Below are 20,650 nucleotides of genomic sequence, written 5' to 3' on the forward strand. Positions count from 1 at the left end.
AAAAAACTCAAAGCATTCCATGGAAAGCAGGTATTATAGCTAACTCTTTAAAATGAACATTAGGCCCTAACCGGTTTGGCTCAGTGGATAGAGTGTTGGCCTGTGGACTGAAGGGTCCCAGGTTTGGTTCCAGTCAAGGGCATGTACCTTGGTTGCGGGCACATCCCCGGTGGGGAGTGTGCAGGAGGCAGCTGATCGATGTTTCTTTCTCTCTCATCGATGTTTCTAACTCTCTATCCCTCTTCTTTCCTCTCTGTGAAAAATCATAAAATATATTTTAAAAAAAAGAACCATGTTTCAAAAAAAAAAAATGAACATTAGGATATTTTAAAACTTTGATAAAACAGACCTGTTATCTTCCTATAATTCATGAATTTCTAAATTTACTTTGTGGCAGAAACTTTTTTTTTCATAAAAATATAAACCTTATGGAATTAGTGTTCCATAAAACATAACTTGGGGGGAAAAAAGCTAAAATAACTCATAAGCCCTTCTGAAGTAATTTTCCATGATTTTTTTTAAATTATCTTTTTTGCTTGAAAGGATTACAGATGTCCCTTTTTGTTTCCCCATTGATCCCCTCCAACCCACACCCACTCTTCCCCAGGCCTTCACCATCCACCCTCCCACCCCACCTTCCCTCTGAGATTCAACAGTTTGCTCCATGCTTCTATGTCTCTGGATCTATTTTGTTCATCAGTTTATTTTTTTTAATTAATCATATTCATCAGGTAGACTTACTTTGAACTAACACATACAGAATAACTGTGATATAGAAGTCTTTCTGGCCAAGCCATTTATTGGAATGACAATTTACCATTATATCTCATCTCTCCCCTTTTTATTATCCAAGTCACCCAACTGGAAATTCTGAAGCTGTGAGCATAAGAAAGCGCACAGTAAAAAATCTCTAGAATGTTAAGGGAAGTCATTTTAATGAAAACAAAGATTTGCTGAACACCTTCAATGGGCCAAACATGGTTAGAAGCCTGTAAAGAAACAAGACACGGTCACTATCCTGAAAGTCCTTATTTATCAAGTATTAGAAGCAAATAATTACATAATGTAAGATGTACAAAGATGAGTGCCCTGAGAGAGGCATTAATTCAAGCAAGGTGCGTTGGAGCCCACAGGAGCCTGGCACATTTTTCTCAAGCAGTTGACAAATTATGGAACCACGGTGTTGGATTCCTTAAGTATTTTTATGGTTTATATGGTTTCATATCAGGGTTATTTCTCCCTGGGGAAATCTTGGGTATAACAACAACCTAAAAGGGATCTAAAGTCATGACAGTCAAATGACTGTCAGAAAGAAGAAAGAATAAAAGAAAGCCATTCCATTAGATTGCTAAATTTTTTACCAACTAGCAATAACTTTACCATCTAACTCCGTAGGGACCTCATAGTAGGTATAATCCCAAAAGGGTTACTGTATAATGCTAGGAAAAAAAGATCATTCCAATTCTATGGATGCAAAAACGTCAGTATAAATAGGATAAAAACAGAGAAGACTTTTTCTTAAGCTAGAGTTTCCCATTCACTATCCCTTTCTTGCCATATATATTAACTTTTTCTTAGTACCAAAACATAGGAAACAATTTTAGTAACTAAAATGTATTACTATTTGAGCTATTCTCTAAATATTACCAACTTATATAAAAATTCTTCTAGAACATGGAATTCTAATCAGTTAAAAAATGCTATGAAAAAAGTAGCATGGTTCACACTCAATTTTTAATGTAAATTGGTTACTAAGTTTATTCCCGAGCAGTCCATATTATAAATGATTTTAAATTGCTGGAATAGTGCCAGACTTTTCATAACATGGTTGGCTATGTTGTTTACTTAAGGAAAAAAAAAAAGAAGTTTTTCTCTAATAGCCACATATATTTGGACTTGTTGGTTGTGAGAATGGCAACAGGTGTTAGACCTGGTTGGGTCAGACCAGACCTGGGTTCAGCAACCGTGGTATTTGAGCTCTGGCTAGGAAAGAATTCAGAGCCAAGACTCAATAAGAGAAAGTTTATCTGGAAAGTCACAGAGGTAGAAGTGAATGGTACAAGCAATGGTCTTAGGAAACCAGTTACAGAGGCAAAAGAAGGGCACTTAGGGCTTAGGAATGAGAAGGATAAAGGTAACATGTCTGGGGTAGGAGAAAGAGGTGAAGAGAGGAGAAAGACTAGGGTATGCTCCTGGTGGGGGAGAGTGATCTGGGTCCTCTGTCCTAAGGGCCTTTAAGGGCAGAGGTTTTATGAGAGGTCTCTGGGGAGGATCCCAACAGAATATTCATGAGCTTTCTAGGTGTGTCCTTTCAGGGTCATGGTCTCCACTCATTGGTTGGCACCAAGACAGGGTGTCATTATCCAATGCAGCTGGTCCTGAGGTCAGCCTGTAGGGTCACTTTCTGGTTTTGCTGCTTTTCTGGGCCTCAATCTGAAATGCAACTGAGGTCTACATGTACTTGATGTGGGTCAGAACCTCACTGTCTTGGGGGCTTAATGATTAAGGGCTATTTTCTCACCCCCTTATTCCTCCTCTAAGGGGGTCTAACCCTCATAACTAGCAACATGTCAGGGAAGGAAAGGTCAGGGGGTTCCAGACCGAATGACCAGAGATATGAAAGGTCAGTGGGTCTAAACCAAATGACCAGCGATATACTAGGGGAGGAAAGGTTACCCTGGGAGGCGAGGTCTTTGTTCTCCCAGTTTTGCTCATTGCTAGGCACTGGGGGCTTTCCATCCTAGTGACCTTCTATACCTGGCCCATCATCCTTGCTCTGCTCATGTCTGTCTAACTACAAACCTAAGTTCAAAGACACACATATGTATTTCTATGGATAGTCTCCCTCTCTCTCTCTCTCTCTCTCTCTCTCTCTTTCTCATCTCAGACATTCACATACAGATAGATACACACACACTTTCTCTCTCACTTAGAGTTTTACTTAAGAATAACTAAGTTAAATGAACTAAATACACACTCCTTAGCTTTGTTAAAGGGAACTGACAAATGCTTATGTTGTGATCAAGAGAGGGACCCCAGTGAAATTAGTCCACTTGTACTCATCACAGACTCATACAGTATGGTATTCCCAAAGGCTAGAAGCCCTTTCAACAGGGCACCTAGAAACACATGCGGATACTATATTTAAGACATTGTTAAGTTTCTAAGAAAGGAAAAAAGAAGGAAAGTAGGGAAAGAGGGAGGAGTAAAGAGAGAAAAGAGGGGGAAAGGGAGAGGAAAGGAAAGAGGGGAGAGGCCACAGTGCTGATAAAAATACAAAAGATCTTTTTCCTTTCCTTTTTTTTAAACTTTTCAACAGCTGTCTCCCTGAAAGGAAATGCTACTTTCCTTCATCTGTGCTCTGTTAAAATCATAATAAAATTATACCAGAACAAAGCTAGACATGCTGATTCACCCACAAAGTTGTATAACTCTTAATTCTCCTACACAATGTTGTTCAGAAAAAAAAAAATATCTGTATCAAGAGTAAAGGGGCTTTGAATTCCACATCTGGTTGTTTTAGGGCAGTGGTTCTCAACCTTTCTAATGCCGCGACCCTTTAATACAGTTCCTCATGTTGTGGTGACCCCCAACCATAAAATTATTTTGGTTGCTACTTCATAACTGTAATTTTGCTACTGTTAATGAATCGTCATGTAAATATCTGTGTTTTCCGATGGTCTTAGGCGACCCTGCTAGCGATTCTCAACCTGTGGGTTGCGACCCACAGGTTGAGAACCGCTGCTGTAGATATTTACATGACAATTCATTAACACAGATATTTACATGACGATTCATTAACAGTAGCAAAATTACAGTTATGAAGTAGCAACGAAAATAATTTTATGGTTGGGGGTCACCACAACATGAGGAACTGTATTAAAGGGTCGCGGCATTAGAAAGGTTGAGAACCACTGTTTTAGGGGATTATAAACTGCCCAAAAAATTTGACCCCAAAGATTTCTAAAAGAGATTTGGGTGAAAATCCAGAGAGGAATTTTCCACATCCCTGCTGTTGAATAAAAACTCATTAGCTAAGCAGACTCTACAGGGAAGTAAAGAAGAGGGGGAGGGGAGAGACAGAGAGAGAGACGAATTAAGACAGTTCATGACTAACAGGCAAGGCTTTTGCAATATTTGGCAGGAAAATGAGCACTACTGTCTCAGTCTCCTGTGTGAGCCAGCTTGGATGAAAATAAACAAATTAGCATTATCATACATCTCTCAAGGACAAACTTTACTAATGCAAATTTTGTTCATTTAATATTAACAACATACCTGTAAGCTGAGAGTCATATTTTTCTACCATAAAAGAATATCTTTGCACAGTAACCCCCTTCTAATCTAAGGCACCAGTTGAAAACTCAAAAAGTCTGAATGGGGTTTTTTAAGGCTAGCCTCACTAAATCTCCACAACTGGATTTCTCATTTAACCTCTCCACTGTCCAGGGGCAGGGGAAACATTTCAGTAGGTTAAATAGTGGGGAAGGCAAAGTAGTGAGAGGCCTTTAAGGGCAAGAAAACTCCTGAAGATCCCTCAAACCTCAGCATATTGGAATATACTAAGCCTATATATTTGTCCCACTCTCTAACTTTTCACATACCTCCACTAACTTATCACATATCCCTACAAGAGAAATCTGAGTTGTTATAAAGAGCAGAATGGTGAGAAAAACACCTTACAAGAAAGCAAAAATAGCAATTATTTAGTATATATCGAAGGTCTTTTATACACGATCTCATTTAAACCTCATAACAGCTCTTTAAATTATGCATAACTATAATGACTTCTGCAATATAGAACCTGAGTTAGTACACGTTTAAGAAAGATACTGAAACTCAAGGCTAAAAGTTAAACAGCTAAGATTCAAACCCAGGGCAGTGAATTTCAAAATCTACATGTTTTATGTTATGTCACAATATAGCTAAGTCAGAAGCTGTCAGTCAAATCTGTATTGTATGTACAACCATTTCTCTGGCACCTTATTATAGCGTGGGACCAGTCACTTTATTGTTCAAGTCAACTTCTATATCTGAAAAATGGACTTTGTCACTACACTGCTTATTTTATATAGTATTACCATGGGGTTATTTATTGAGATTACTACTTACATTCTACATGCCTAAAAGAGTTTTGGTTTCTCCTTATAATCATTTGTCCATGAATGAGGCAGGGGTGAGGAGGAAAATCACAGGACACCAATAGCATTTATCAGAAGCCAACCATTACTCTGTTATTTTTAAAAAGAAGCTTTCCTGTCTACAAAATATAATCACTTCTTTCAGTTCCCAGTTTCATTCCCAAAGCAAAGTCTTGACTATAGAGAAGCAACACATTTTGCTGGAAGAAAGAGCTCCTGTGCTGATAACAGGAAGGATAGGAGGCAATCCCTAATTCCTACTTCCAGTTCGGATAACCAAAGAATCGTGGTTTATTTCTTAAAGACACAGCTAAATACACTCATACAGTGAGTGTCTCATACTCATCTGTCAATGAACAAACAGTTCTATGGGAACCAGGATGGCTCAGTGAGAGTAGCAGTGTGTACAGACTAGTATACTGGTGACCCTGCCCATATCTACTTAATAGGACAATCATATGTGCCAGTTAGCTGAGGACAATCCCAGTTTATGTAAATTATTAATAGTGCCCCCTTTTAACCCTACAAAGTATTTATAATTATATAATAAATCATATGACCATTATATTATTAAAAATGATAAATCATTTTCTTCCTTATTATAAATCAAGATAGTGGCCGAGAATAGCATAATAGGTATGAAAGAAGGAAGACAATCAATACAAGTAAAAAGAAACTAACAAATACAGAAAACATAACACAAATGCAGGTAATAGTTGCATATTCAAATCTTAAAAACAAATACTATTGCTAATTTTAGTCATTTTTGACTTTAAAAACAATGTAATTTAAAAATATATACAGAATCAAACAGATCAGTGCTTTGAGTCAGCATAGCATAGGGAAGTGAAACAATTAACAAAAAAGAGAGAGCAATGACTGCTCCTGACCCCTGCTCAGGCCATACTTAAGTTCTGCTCACATTAAAGTTGTGGGAATACTCTATAGACAGACATCCTGTATTGGGTTGAATAGAGTCCCCTAAAAGTTCATTTCTAACAAGGACCTCGTAATGTGACCTTATTTAGAAATAAGGTCTTTGCAGGTATAATTAGTTAAGAGAAGTCACATTTGATTGGGGTAGGTCCTCAATCTAAAGACGATGTCCTTATAAGAAAACAGGAGGACACAAAGATACAGGGAAGAAAGCCATATGACAATGGAGGGAGAGACTGAAGTGATGCAGCGACGAGCCAAGGAATGCCAAAGACTGTCAGGAGCCACCAGAAGCTAGAACATGCCAAAGAAAGATCTTTCCCAATAGCCAGCATAGCCCTGCCAACATCCCGATTTCAATTTCTAGCCTCCAAAACTGCGAGAGAATAAATTTCTCATTTTAAGTCACCAAGTCTGTGGTAATTTGTTATAGCAGCCCTAGGAAACTAATTTATCATGTTTTCAGATTTCACCACATGCAACTGATCGGTGGGCAATAAACGATGGTCTATGGAGGGCAATGCTTGGACTATGCACCCCAAAGAGGAGAGTTCTGCTGCCCATGCAGCAGCCATACACTGAGCCCAGGAACACAGAAAGGAACTGGTCCAGAGCTGAGCAGTCCTTCCTCCATTGGCTGTAGGGGCATTAACCAACCTCATCCTTCTTCTCCTGAATGCGTCGTTTCTCTGCCTCAATAGCCAGCTTTTCCTGGATTTCCTGAGCAATTTCACAGTCCTGTTGTTCACTAAAAAACAAAAGTCAAAACAACATGAGTAAAGAAAATAGGAAACAATGTACTGACTACTCACTATGAGCCAGTGCACATTCTTATCTCAATCCTCACAACAGTGTTGCAGAGCTTGATGTTGTCACCACTCACAGATGAAGAGCTTGAGGCCAGAGTAATGAAATTACCTCCCTAAGGTCACAGAGAAACTAAGTGAAAATTTGATCCCGACACTACAATGGAAAGCCCATGCTTTTTCTACACGACCATATCACCTCACTCCACTGGGACCACCTACAGGGAGACAGTCATGTTTTCTGCAAAGGAGATGTACACTGTAAGATCAATCTCCACAAATACGTAGAGAGTACACAGAAAAACACTGAGAGTGAGATCACTCGATGTCCATAATACTGTGATCACCTAGAGGGGGTAGTATGACTTTGGTGTTTATAAATTTTTAATTATATATTTTTTCAGTTTTGATAATGTTTTTAAAAAGAGAAAACATGTATATTCCCAAGCTTCGGTTCCCAGTAGAAACCTCTCTGGCTGATTCTAGCTTATTTAATACTCTGGCCACTGAGAAAACTGCTGTTACCATCGTTTTGTTTGTTTTGGCATGCGGGCATTCAACAAAGATTTAAATATACTATCTTCTATATGCAGATTCTATACTCAACGCTGAGGATACAAAAATGAGTAAGTCTTGCTCCTGTGCTCAAAAGCTCCTAATACACTTTTGGTGGGAGAAACAGATTCTTTAAAAAAGCACCCATAAAACAGCAGTTCCAACAGAAAATAGAGTTTGGATCTCTCAGAAATGGCTACAAGTCTTCTGGCTTCAGGTTTCAAGAAAAATCAATGGGCAGCTTAAAACTCCAGAACAGGATAGATCTAGGGAGCCAACTTTTACAGTGTTAGCTCGAAAAGATGAACACACATGCTTAGAGTTTACTATCTACAAAGATGCTGAAATAATTACAATCATGACTTATGTAAGTAGTTCATTTGCTAAACAAATATATCTTCTTAGTTCTCACTCAGCCAGTTGAACTTAAAATACTCAAGGAATCTCAGTGTTGGCTGTATAATGTGGTTTTTAATTAAGCTTATAGGAGTGACATTGATTAATAAAATTATATAGGTTTCAGGTGTATAATTTTATAATACATCACCTGTATATTGTATTGTGTGTTCACCACCGCAAGTTAAGTCTCCAGCCATCACCATTTATACCCCCAAACCTTCTTTTACTTCCCACCCCCACTGTATAATTCGTCTAATGGCAGTCTTTTGTAATTGAAAAGTGCTGTGGGGATAGAGGAGCATGGCAATATCCTAACTTTTCTAAACAAAACTGAGGGATAAAATAATTAAAATTATTCTCATTTGCACAAGGAAACAGTCACTCTCAACACATTTAGAAATAGGTAGATGAAAATAGGTAGGTGAAAATAGATGTGTGCACACACAGGGGTGATTAGGCACACATGACAGAAAGTGAGGCAGAGAATACAAGACAGAGAGCACAGATCAGAGATGCAAGTCTTTCTCAGTATCAGGAGGAAAAGCACTGGACAAGATGTCTTCAGACCAGATTTCTGGTCCTCCCAGTGACACATGCCCGCTCATGTCACCTTACCAGCTAAAAAAGATTTTGGACTTAATGACTTCATATTTCTGGCCTAATATTCTAGGATTTATAATCTTCCAAACCAAAAAAATTAAAATCTACTCAGAATAATTTTTACTTACACTTATAGCCTTTCATTCACTCACTTCTAGTAATTAAGAATCATACACAAAATCATAGTTTTCAAAGACTTTGCTACCTGGATCTTCCAAATTAACATAAAATCTGATTAGGAGTAAGCAACTATGACCTAAACATAAGGTGATAACAGATAGGAAGAAAGCAGGACACAGTAGAGAAGGCAAATCCAAATGAAGTGCTAAAGGTCACAAAGATCATAGAAGATGCATGTCCTAGTATAGAAAAGAAAGAAGTGAAGTTTAAGTTGAGCTTCATGATTTTAAATCAGTTCTACTTTACTTAGCTAATTATATAGACTCCTGAGGAAGCAAAATCCAGTGAGAAAAGAGTAGTCAACACATAAACTGATGAACAAAAACAGATCCAGAGACAGAGAAGCATCGATCAGATGCTCAAACCTCAGAGGGAAGGTAGGGGAGGGTGGGGGCAAAGGGGAGACATCAACCAAAGGACTTGTAACATGAATATAAGCCTAACCAATGGACACAGACACCGGGGGGGGGGGGGGGGGGGGGAAGGGCATGAGCGGGAGGTGTGGGGGCAATGGCGGGATAAGGACACAAATGTAATAACTTAATCAATAAAGAAAGAAGAGTAGTCAACAATCTTCCCAAGCCTGACTTTGGACAGGAACCCTGGGATCCAGAATGAGTGGAAGATTCCAATTCCTTCAAATCTAAGTATGTAATCCTCCCCTTGATGTTCAGCAGTCAAGACTGCCAGGCTATGAAAAATCAAAAAACTTCATTTCTAACTTACTTATTTCAGCTAGGAATACCTCCAAACTCCTAAAGTCCCAGGCAGGAATATAATACCCGGCTCTCCTCTCATTTAGGACCTAGAATCCATCACTCACCAGATTTGATTTATATTTTACAGTGGTTTGTCTCGATCACCTCTCAATAACCTCGTTATACTATCACTACCCTCATTCAGGATCTTAAACTTCCGCATCAACATCAGAACTGGCTTTCATAACAGAGAATTGTGAATAATGTAAAAGGCAATGATTTATTCTTGAATATTCTAGCTTTGGCTCTCACCTTTACTGGGTTTGTAACACCAAACCTCCATATATCTCAAATCTCTCTCTTTTAACTCCATTAACATTCAGGCTCCATGATATCATTCCTCTCTGCATCTGTATTGCCCACTGTCCTCCATTCAAGTCTCACCATCTCTTATTTATTTATTTATTTTCTTTATCAATTAAGGTATTACATATGTGTCCTTATTCCCCCATGGCCCCCTCACCTCCCTGCTCATGCCCTCAGCCCCCTAGTGTCTGTGTCCATTGGTTATGCTTATATGCATGCATAGAAGTCCTTCGGTTGATCTCTCCCCATTCCCACTCTCCTGTGATTTCCCTCTGAGGTTTGACATTCTGATCGATGCTTATGACCACTGCTGAATAGCTCCCTTCAATCTTTTTTTTTAATTTAATTTAATTTTATTGATTAAGGTATTACATGTGTCCTTATCTCCCCATTGCTCCCCAACCCCCGCACTCATGCTTCAATCTTGCCGCCTCTATTCCTTTACCTTCCCAGTCCCCAGAGTAAGTCCCTAAATGAAAATTCTAAAACTCCAAAAGTTAGTTCTCTATTACTTATAATATAAAATCTATGAAACCTAAATTCCTTAACATAACTTATGTGACCTTTTGTTACATAAGGCTCTCTTGTTTATATGAACATGACAACTAAAAAAAAACTGAGGGGTCCCTTTTGGTCCATTCAGGATCTTAAACTTCCAGCCTCATCTCCTACCTAATCGTACCCCCCACTGCAGCAATACTGATCATCTTGCAGCTACCATGCGATTCCAGGTCCTTTTACCTCTTACCTTTATGCATGCTTCCCCCTCTGGCTAGAATGGTTTTCCCCAATTATCACTATAAACTCCTGATTAACCATCAAGGTTCAGGTTAAATATATCACCTATGGTGGGACAGTTTTCTCAATCTCTTCTCTCTTCATAAGCATGAAATTGACTATTCAATTATATGTGCTTCATGCATGTACCTGTACATAAAAAGTGTTCAGAATATGTTCCTAAGGCCATTAAAGGCAGTGGTTATATTTCTTCATATCTGTGGTCTCCAGTGCCTTTCATGGTGTCAGGGATGGCAAGAGTCAGTAAGAATGTTTATTTACAAAAGATGGAAGCTGAACAAAAAAATGAAGAATGAAGTCCTCTCTACCAATAATCTACACTAATAAAATAGAAACATGTAAATTGACCATACATCCGCTATGCCCACAAGCCACGCCCAATCAGGAGTATGCAAATTAACCCAACCAAGATGGCTGCACCCACGAAGCGAGCAGGAGGCTTGGGTTGCCCCCAGCGATGGAGGAAGCCAAGCTTCCCGCCCCTCCTGGCCTGTCCTGGCCTCCGCTCAAGGCTACAAAGTTTCAATTATAGAAGATAAATAAATCCCAGATACCAGGGCCTCCGCTTGGGTCACTGGGGGGCATGGCCAGCCTGCAAACCACCAAAGGCCCTTCGCCCAGGCTGCCCCATGCCCCAAGAGAACCCCCACCCTGATCCGGGACACCCTTCAGGGCAAACCAGCCAGACCCCACCCGTGCACCAGGCCTCTATCCCAGTGGTTGGCAAACGGCAGCTCGCGAGCCACATGGGGCTCGTGAGCCGTGGTTTGCCGCTCTGTTGATGAATGAGTTTGCCGACCACTGCTCTATCCTATCTAACAAAAGAGTAATATGCAAATTGACCATCACTCAAACACACAAGATGGCTGTCCCCATGTGGACACAAGATGGCCACCACAAGATGGCCAGCAGGGGAGGGCAGCTGGGAGGGACCAGGCCTGCAAGGGAGGGCAGTTGGGGGTGACCAGGCTGACAGAGGAGGGAAGTTGGGGGCAACCGGGCCGGCAGGGAAGGGCAGTTGGGGGGACCCAGACCTGCAGGGGAGAGCAGTTGGGGAGGACCAGGCCTGCAGGGGAGGGCAGTTAGGAGCAATCAGGCTGGCAGGGGAGTGGTTAGGGGGTGATCAGGCTGGCAGGCAGAAGTGGTTAGGGGCAATCAGGAAGGCAGGCAGGAGAGCAGTTGGGAGCCAGCAGTCCCAGATTGGAGAGGGTGCAAGCTGGACTGAGGGACACATTCCCCCCCGCAGTGCATGAATTTCATGCACCTGGCCTCTAGTAAAATAGAAAGACAAACCCTTCCTCAAAGGCAGAAAAAATAATAGGCTCTCTTGTTTATATGAACATGAGAACTAAAAAAAACCTGAGGGGTCCCTTTGATTCTCCCTTTACCCCTTCCTCCTCAAAACAATAGCTAATGGTTAAATCCACCCTTAGAGAACTAGGTATAAGGAACTACTCTCAAAGAAGAAATGTATCCTGGGAGTTTTATGGCATTGAAAATGAAAAGTAATTGTTCCGTAAAAGAACTTAGATATGACCTTTTCATACCTAACTGTAAAAGAGGAGATTGAAAAAAGAATGTTTGTCAGACACTGAAGCTATGGAGAGAACTGAATGCACAATTCAGAGCTTTCCAGAAGATTCTGCCTGTATCTGAAAAGTAAGGGGTTTGAGGAAAATAAGAGCAGCAAAGCCTGATAGGACATAGTAAAGGAACCCAATACAAGTCATGAAGTTCTATCATGTACAGTGTTTCACTGGATCCCCCAGACAACCAACCTATGAGGCAGAGATCATCTTTTCCCATCTTGTACGGAAGGAAAATAGGTGGACCACATTTCTCAAAGTCATACAGTTAAAATGCTAAGAGTTCACACCAGAATGCACACATCCCAAAACCAAGTCAAGGTTCCAAAAACAAAGTTTCAAATCAAAAAAACGGAAAGATACACAGACACACACATAATTTTTTTAATCTAACGGTGACAGGTATGAGAGGAACAGAAAGAGAGTCTCCTCCTCCCCTGCCCTGGTTGCTGGCTCCACAGAAGAAACCAGTAAACCAGCCCTGGCATGATTCCCTCTACTCCCCAGAATCCTCACAGGTCTTTGTAGCGCTTCTGAAGCTGAGCCTGAGCTTTCAGATCTTCCTCTTGGAGTTGCTTAGCCACCCGGAGATCATGCTGGACCAAACGGTTCCGCTGAATGTTTGATGCCAAATGATGCTCAACTGGACAGAAAGATGGAGGAGAGGAATTACAATGCTTTGGCTTGTTAATAATAAACTTCCTAATAAACTTAAAAAAGCTTTTCCATTAAAGAGCTTCATAACCATCACTTTATTGTATGCTCTCAATAATGCCGGTTAATAGGCAGCACAGGAATTATTATCCCCATCTTTCCATTAAGTAAAAAGAGGGTCAGAAAGGATAAGTCACTTGCCTTTGGTCACATGGCAAAACAGTGGCAGTGCCAGGACTTCTACACAAATATTCGAAAGCTAGGGCCAGTGCTCTCTCTGCTCCACAAGCTATCACTCTAGTTATAAACTACATTTTTCAATACTTACTTTTATATTGCCTCACCAATTAATGATTCACAAATTACATATTCATAAATATGTACTTTTGTACAACACATACAGCTTCAATTTATTTTTCATAATTATATACTTAAATATTCAGAAAAATCCAGTCTAGATACCTTCATTGCCTGGAAAAAGATCTTTGCCCCTATTCCTAGGGGAAGAAATAGCTCCCTATACCAGACTTCTACACACCCCAAATACGGGGTGTGGACAAAAAAGGGGCCACATACTAAACCTGACAAGCTCAGGGAGGGCCTGCATGGTGGAAGTAACCACAAAGGATGGTCTGCAACTGAATTCACATTCTTAACTAAAAGTGAGTCATGACTGCTAGTCATGTCCTAGGCCAGTATCTTCCTTGACAAAGGTCAGTCTTTACCTTAACTAAGCCTGTCTGCTGACTTTTTGCATCTAAGATAAAATACCTTTGAAATGTCAGAGTAATCCCCTTTACCAGACAAGGAGACCACAAAACCCCTTTGTTATCTTGTTCCCCTGCATACCATCTCTATGTGCTGCAAAGTTAATTAGTAACTATTCTGTACCCACCAATGTAAAAGAAGTATGTGTGTCTCCATTTTACTCTTTAACTGATCTGAGATTTCCTTGATTTGCTTTCTCCTGCCTTCCTAAACTATCATCAATGGATTTCATGTAACCTTCCCTATGCTTCCTCCTTTGACTATAATATATAAAATAAACTGCAAAACTGCCATTCTCTGGAGCATTTTTTTTTTTCCAATCTGTTGAGATTTTGCTTCTGGGCAATTGTTATCAATTTGGCTCAAATAAACTCATAAAACTTCTCTGCAGATTTGGACGTTTCTCACATTGACACATGTATAATCAGTCTCCCTCCTACAACACACTAAGGTTTTGAGCCCCTCTTTTCCTCCAATGTACCCACAGTCATCTAACACCTGGAAGCTGTCATACTTCAAAATACCCAGAATGTCATGCTTCACCCAGGTGTCCTGGGCCTGACAAATCGCTCAGAGGGATGGATAGTGCAGCCTGGTGACTGTGTTCTCTCCCTGACTCACTGGAAGACACCTGCCTCAAGCTAACACTATAAAAAAGAAAACTGAAGGAACAGGAATGAGGGCTATTACTCACTCTCCTGTTCCTGCAGGCTGTGGGCGAGGGTGTGGTCCTCCAGGACAGCGAAATCTCGACACACTGCAGAGGATGAGAGGGAAAAGCAGATAGGAAGGCTCATTAGTACTGCAACATAAAAAGAAAAGCATTTTCTTTACTTCAAAAGTCAATTCTCATATTAAGATGATCAACTTTATAATTTGCACTGCACAAAATAGTGAGTAGTTAGCATAGTCTTCTTTCACACAAAAAACCCACATAAGTACCTACTCAGTGACAAGCATAGGGTATCACAAAATAATGGTTAGCTCTGGTCCCTGGCCTAAAGATATTAACCACAGAATCAGAACCCCGATGTCAGGAAATTCCAATAGACAAGAATGTTTTGCATATTGCAGCTGACAGAAAACTAGTTGTCAAGTAGTCAGAGGAGTTAAATAAACCTGGCCAATGCTTCAGCCACCTGGGGTCCAGAGGATCCTCTCCCATAGACTTATATCTATCCTGGTGTCATTAAGGAAAAACATACCTTCATCAGTCCCTCTGGTAGGAGCAGATCTCTACTTTAAGGATAACCACATTCTTTAATAGGTCCACACCCTTAGACATTAGTTAGAACTTGTCTAGATCTCTCTAAAGGTAGTTGTCTAAAAAGAATCTGCAAACCAAAAGAAAATGGGAACCTCAGAGTGTACCAGAATCCTGCCCCTAACTTTGCCTCCACCTGGAGATCCAGGCAAACCATTTGATGACCTATTTTCTTAGAAGCAAATGAGAAGAGACCGTCTCCAAGGTCCATTCTACCCTAAATTGCAATTTGAACTCCTGCTTCTTAAAGCAAACATACAGGCAGGACTCATGAAAAGTGATGTTCTGTTTGTTTTAAGGATGTGTAGTTTAGGTGATATGTCCTTACTCGATTCCAAATGTGTAACTGATATTAAAAAAGAAAATTCCCCAAAGCCTCAGACTACTGTAATGTGTAGGACTTATGAAAATGTCCCCTAGGGCTTACCAGAGGTTATAGATGTCTTTCTACAGCTTTGGATTTGCCTGTAAGGACATTTAACTGAAATGAAGATGTATGTGTACATTCATACAGCCCTGGCCTTTACTGCAACAAAAAAGTAGGCAGAGCTTAGAGAAGTCAAGGTTAGTCTGAAATGGTTTTATGATGGAGGAATCATTTTTGCCCCAAAACCATATTAAATTGAATAGTACCTTAGCTTACCCCTTGCTCAAATGCAACTGCAAAACCAGTAATTCCAATAGGAACTCCTGATTATTCTCAGCAAACTCCAACTTGAGGCCCAGAAGTGTTAACCAATAATTCATAGGATGAAAGTGCTTACAAGATAAGCTGGCTAACCCTCCCATTTAGTAGGTGAGAAAGATGAGGGCTAGAAGGAAGAAAGAGCTTATTAATGCTAGAAAGTGTGTTGGTAATAGGACTGGGAGTCCTTTTCTGAGCCAACCAGCATTCTTTCCTTCCCTGACACATGACACCCTCCTAGACTCCAGGGAAACCATGGTGGGAATAGACTGAAAGAAGTTATTTTACACTAACCAACGTGAATTCTCTAAAACATTTAGCTAATTAATATTCATTAATTAAATGGCTAGAATATGTATGGATTTAGTTCATAGAAAACAAATATTCAGAATGAATTAGCTAAAGTTACATCTTGTGCAAAAGAATGCTATTTTAATATATGGCCTTACTATTTGAAGCACTTTTATTACACAATAAAGGCTTATGTTTGTATACTATAGTCAGTATTAATTTTAGATTAACTGAGATTATAATAATTTTAGAATAACCTTGTTATTTTTCAAATAGGGCAGGAACCTATTATTAGGTCAGAAAATCAGTTTACTAAATCTGGGACAAGCATTTAGAAGTTGATAGGCTAGAAAATAGAGGATATCACACATCTACAGGAAACTACGGTTTGAAGAAACATTTTCAGTTGTATACACGTTTATATGAAATGTATTATGCCACAATGTAAAATATACATCACTGACGATTACACTAAAATAGTTTAAAAGTCACTTCAATTTATGTTATTAGGGTAGAAAGTTACATCAGAAAAATGTATTTTATATGTTTTTAATGTGTTGACTAAAATTAAAAATTATAAAATTACTGCAGTTTTCCATTGGATAACCATGTGAAGAACTGCAATAATTTATATTTATTTTAGTCAGCACAACATTAAAAACACTGTTGTGCAGTAGGCCTGGGGGGAGGGGAAGGGGACAGGCTGGAGGGGGCCCAAGGAGGAAGAAAAGGGGGACATATGTAATACTTTGAATAAAGATAAATTTTTTTAAAAAATGATGATAATGTCATAAAAAACATGTTTATGGATACACACACCTGAAGTAAAAATACTAAATTTTTAATATATGGTACTGACATAAACTGAATTTAGAATAGTGGTTACCTCTAGAGAAAAGCAAAGGGGCAGGAGTGTCTTCGCTAGACATGGTATTCTACTGCTTTATAAATGAGGAGAGAAGGTTGAAGCAAATAAGGTAAAAGAGTAACATCTATTAAATTTAGGCAATAGGTTCCTGGGTTTCTACATTTACTGGCTTTTTGTAATGTTTCATATTTATACTAGAGGCCCAGTGCACGAAATTTGTGCATGGGGGAGGGTGTCCCTCAGCCCGGCCTGCGCCCTCTCGCAATCTGGGACCCCTCGGATAGAGTCCCTAGGCCTGGCTGGTGATCAGGGCCTATCTGACCTTTCCTTCCCCAGCTGCCAGCAGCTGGCCCCGCCCCCTGCCACTGCCACTGCTTGCCATCTGTGTGGTACTGCCCCCCCTCCCCTGCCACCGGTTGCCTCCTTTTGCAGGTGACAGGCATGGAGTGTGATTTCTTGGCTGGCCTGGGCCTCCCTCTGTGGGGCGATCGCTGGCCGGCTCCACACACCCACCAGTGTCCCTGGCTGGTGGTCTGAGCCTCCCTCTGTGGGGCAATGGATCACAGGGCCCCCAGATCGATCACCCTGCTGAGGGAGGCCCCTCCCACCCACCGCAGTGCTGCCAGGCAGGTGGCCTGGCCCTCCCTCTTTGCCCTCCCATCGATTGCCCCACTGGCCAGTCAGTGGCCTGGGCCTCCTCCTTTGGGGCAATTATGGGGTGATGGCGGCCCCCCCCCCGACCAATCGCATCACACCCGCCTTGGCTGGTATGACGCTAGTGTGTGTCATAGCATGGTCGTCCAGAAGGTTGTCTGGATGGTTGTTCTGCTGTTCAGTCGTTTAGTTGATTTGCATATTACGCTTTTATTATTATAGATACATCACATTTTAAATTATATAATTAAATATTATTTTTTAATCCACATATTTTATTTCATCATCAGCATATATTTAAGATGCTTGACAAATCATCAACAGGTTTAAGGAATTTATATACTACAAATTAACCTTAACAATAACTCTCCTTAATTTCCTAACATTTAAATACCAAGATTAAAGTATATTCAATTACTGTGATTTGACCCTGAATACAGCAGCAGTTGAATTGGTACCCACAAAATATGGGTAAGCCTGGGCCAGAAAGCAAGGTAGAAAATATTCAAAAGCTACATGGAAGCATACACACTCACACAGAGTGCTATCGTTACTATAGGGACTTAGCACTGCAGAGTAAATAAGAACTTCCAAATATATAATCTCATTTATACTGACATTTTATTTGTTCAATCTACAATTTCTTCTGCATGACTCTAGTTCCTTTCCAGATATACATCTGTATTCTCTGCATCACTACTCTAATGTCAGCTGGAAAAAAGACAGTCACACAACCACCTACCTCTGTAAAACAGTAACCAGACTAGGAGTTACTGAACATATTTCACAGCTAGGCCAAGTTCAGACCCTGATGTTTGCTTCTTTTCTAATCTACTCTACTTTGAAGTAAACAGTATAAACAGCACTGAGGATAAATAGCATAAACTCATCTCGAAACCTAAGATAAACCACTGGGCCCTGGGCTTTCAACCTCCCACTTCCCAAGCTTTCCCTCCTGTGTGCAATTCCACTTACTCCAATCTCAGGCTGATCTTGCGATTAAGGGAACCACATCCAGTCCTCAATGGTCCTGTAGCCTGCCTCTTCCTTCCTACCCAAACATTTTCCCCAAAGTTAGAGCATGGTGGAGCTAAGTCTATTTTGCACTATTAAAATCATGTAACTCTGCCTCCTTGCTTAGAAAATCATCAACAGAAAGATGCATACTTTATCATTCAACTCAGCACACAGCTGCCTCCCATCCAGTTGCAAACTCTTCAGGGCAGGGCCCCGTGGGCCTAATTTCTGTACCTTTACAATTAGCACTAGATAGAGGATACAGAAACACTTCCAGAGATGCACACTGATTGGGGGGAAAAAAAGAAAAAGAAAAACTGGTGATTAAGGTCAAAGAACAGTACGAGTCCCATAGACCAGTGGTCAGCAAACTCATTAGTCAACAGAGCCGCAGTTTGCCGACCACTGCCATAGACTAAGGAAAAAAAACAATATTATGAACAGAATTAAGTTCTGCCTTGCAACAGCATTACAGAGACGAGCAAAAGTTTTCAAACATCATTTAAATAAAAATTAGAAACCTCCTTTATTCCTATTAAAAGACATACAGCTTTAATGGGCTTTTTAAATCCAAATATGTACATATAAACAATAATTTAGTTTACATTAAGCCAAGCAAGTTTCAGGAATGAAAACTGGGATTTTATATGTAGATAGGTATAAATATATTATCTTTCTACACACACACACACACACACACACACACACACACACCAGCCATTTTCCTTGAAGAAAAAGATGATTTTCATTCTCTATGGATCCCCTAAATAAATGGCATAGTGTGCACCTACTAAGCACATTTATTCAACAAGCATTTGCAAAGCACTATTTTAGGATGAATAAGTCACTTCCAAGACATTAAGGAAGTGGAGATGACAAAAAGGCAAATAAGACTATAATTTAATAAATGTTATAAATACCTATAGAAAACATTTCAAAAGGTATAAACAGTGGAGTAGCTATGTTTTTGGACTTGGAGGTAGGTTAAGGAGTGGGGGTGACTTGGGCAGAGCATATTAGGACACCTTAAAGAGTTAACATGTGAAATGAATCACAAAGGAAGTTTACAATTCCTATGGGCAGAGAGCCCAGATAACTACATACAAGCTAGAAGAGGAGTGAAGAAGTCATTCGCCTTCTGTCATTCTTTTACCGGCATCCCAAAACTTTCTGAAGATACAATCCTATGATTCAATCTTTACAAGCTTCCGCCCACATAAAAATGCCTTGATTAATGATAAATTCACTAGGAATTATTTCTTTCAACTGTGTCTGTAGAGCATTTCATGTTCTGGTATAATTTTGTGAATTGTTCTGTTTTTGTGTAAGTACTATTAGCAGATGGAATACATACACAGTGTTTTGAAAGCAGGAATGATGCTTGCTTTTCTTTGTTCTGTAAACATAAAAACACTCTCTTCTGGAGAAACATGTTCCAGACTCATATTTTGTCTTAAAAAGTTTGGTAATAGCTGGCAGCCACAACTGACATAGACAATGCACTCTGTAGATTGCAATGCACTGTTACATTTATTCCTCCTAACCACCTGAAGATAAATGTTTTATCAATATCTTATTTTATTTATGAGGAAACTAAGGCTCAGCAAAATAAAGTAGCTTCACCAACATAACCCAACAAGTAAAAAATGAATTGGAAACCAAACTGAGCTCTTCTGACCCCAAATATTTCTGTTCAAAGATTTCTTAGAAAAAAAAAAAAAGTAGTCTACATTTCAATATGTCAGCAAAGGGTGATATTAAATGCTAATTAAAATAAGACAAATATAGTTAGATTCTTGGAAATTGAGGATGAAATGAAATTTAGGTAAGGGTGGTACATGTGTTCAGAAGGTGGTTTCTAGATCCCAAAATAAAGCAATAAAAATGGGACACAGTTAACTTTGTCTCTCTACCTCCCAAGAATAGGCCTCTAGCAATCATAGCTGGCCTGTATTCTGAAAACAACAGCAATAAAAAGTTCCTTTTATTTGCAGTGTTTCATAGGTGACCTACAAGAAAAACCCTAGTTAGTGATTGCAGTGAGAAATTCCAAAGAAAACCTCCCTTTGAGATCTAACCCCCACCACTGACGCTCCAAAATTCATTACTGCTCTCTTTCCAAAGGGAGGGAAACTCATTGATGACCAATATCAATCAGTTTCCCTCCCTTTGGAAAGACAGCAGTAATGAATTTTAGGTGAAGTTATCTAAGAGATGTTAAGCCAATCTGAACTAGGAAATAACACATGTAAACCCCATGCCTTTGTGTGCTGCCCTACAAAAGAAATGTCTCCCTAATTTATTAAAGAAGAGTTTCTTCTCTTTATCTAAAACTCTAATAAAAATTGCCTCCATATAAGAGAAAAAATGGGATGCAGGCAAAC

General features: G+C 39.8%; 1 protein-coding gene across 3 annotated transcripts in view; it reads right to left on the reverse strand.

The window, feature by feature from the left end:
- The window catches only part of CCDC50 (coiled-coil domain containing 50), a 76,640-nt gene that overhangs the window by 27,990 nt on the left and 28,000 nt on the right, over positions 1-20,650 (reverse strand). For all 3 annotated transcript variants that reach the window (XM_080652458.1, XM_080652457.1, XM_080652456.1), the window contains exons 2-4: positions 14,182-14,244; positions 12,582-12,708; positions 6,735-6,825 (exon numbers count right to left, since the gene is read on the reverse strand). In XM_080652458.1, coding sequence (XP_080508584.1) covers positions 6,735-6,825; positions 12,582-12,708; positions 14,182-14,244 — 281 coding nt within the window. The remainder of the gene's footprint in view (positions 1-6,734; positions 6,826-12,581; positions 12,709-14,181; positions 14,245-20,650) is intronic.

This window comes from Plecotus auritus, assembly GCF_963455305.1.
Source record: "Plecotus auritus genome assembly, chromosome: 2".
NCBI classification, from domain to species: Eukaryota; Metazoa; Chordata; class Mammalia; order Chiroptera; family Vespertilionidae; genus Plecotus; species Plecotus auritus.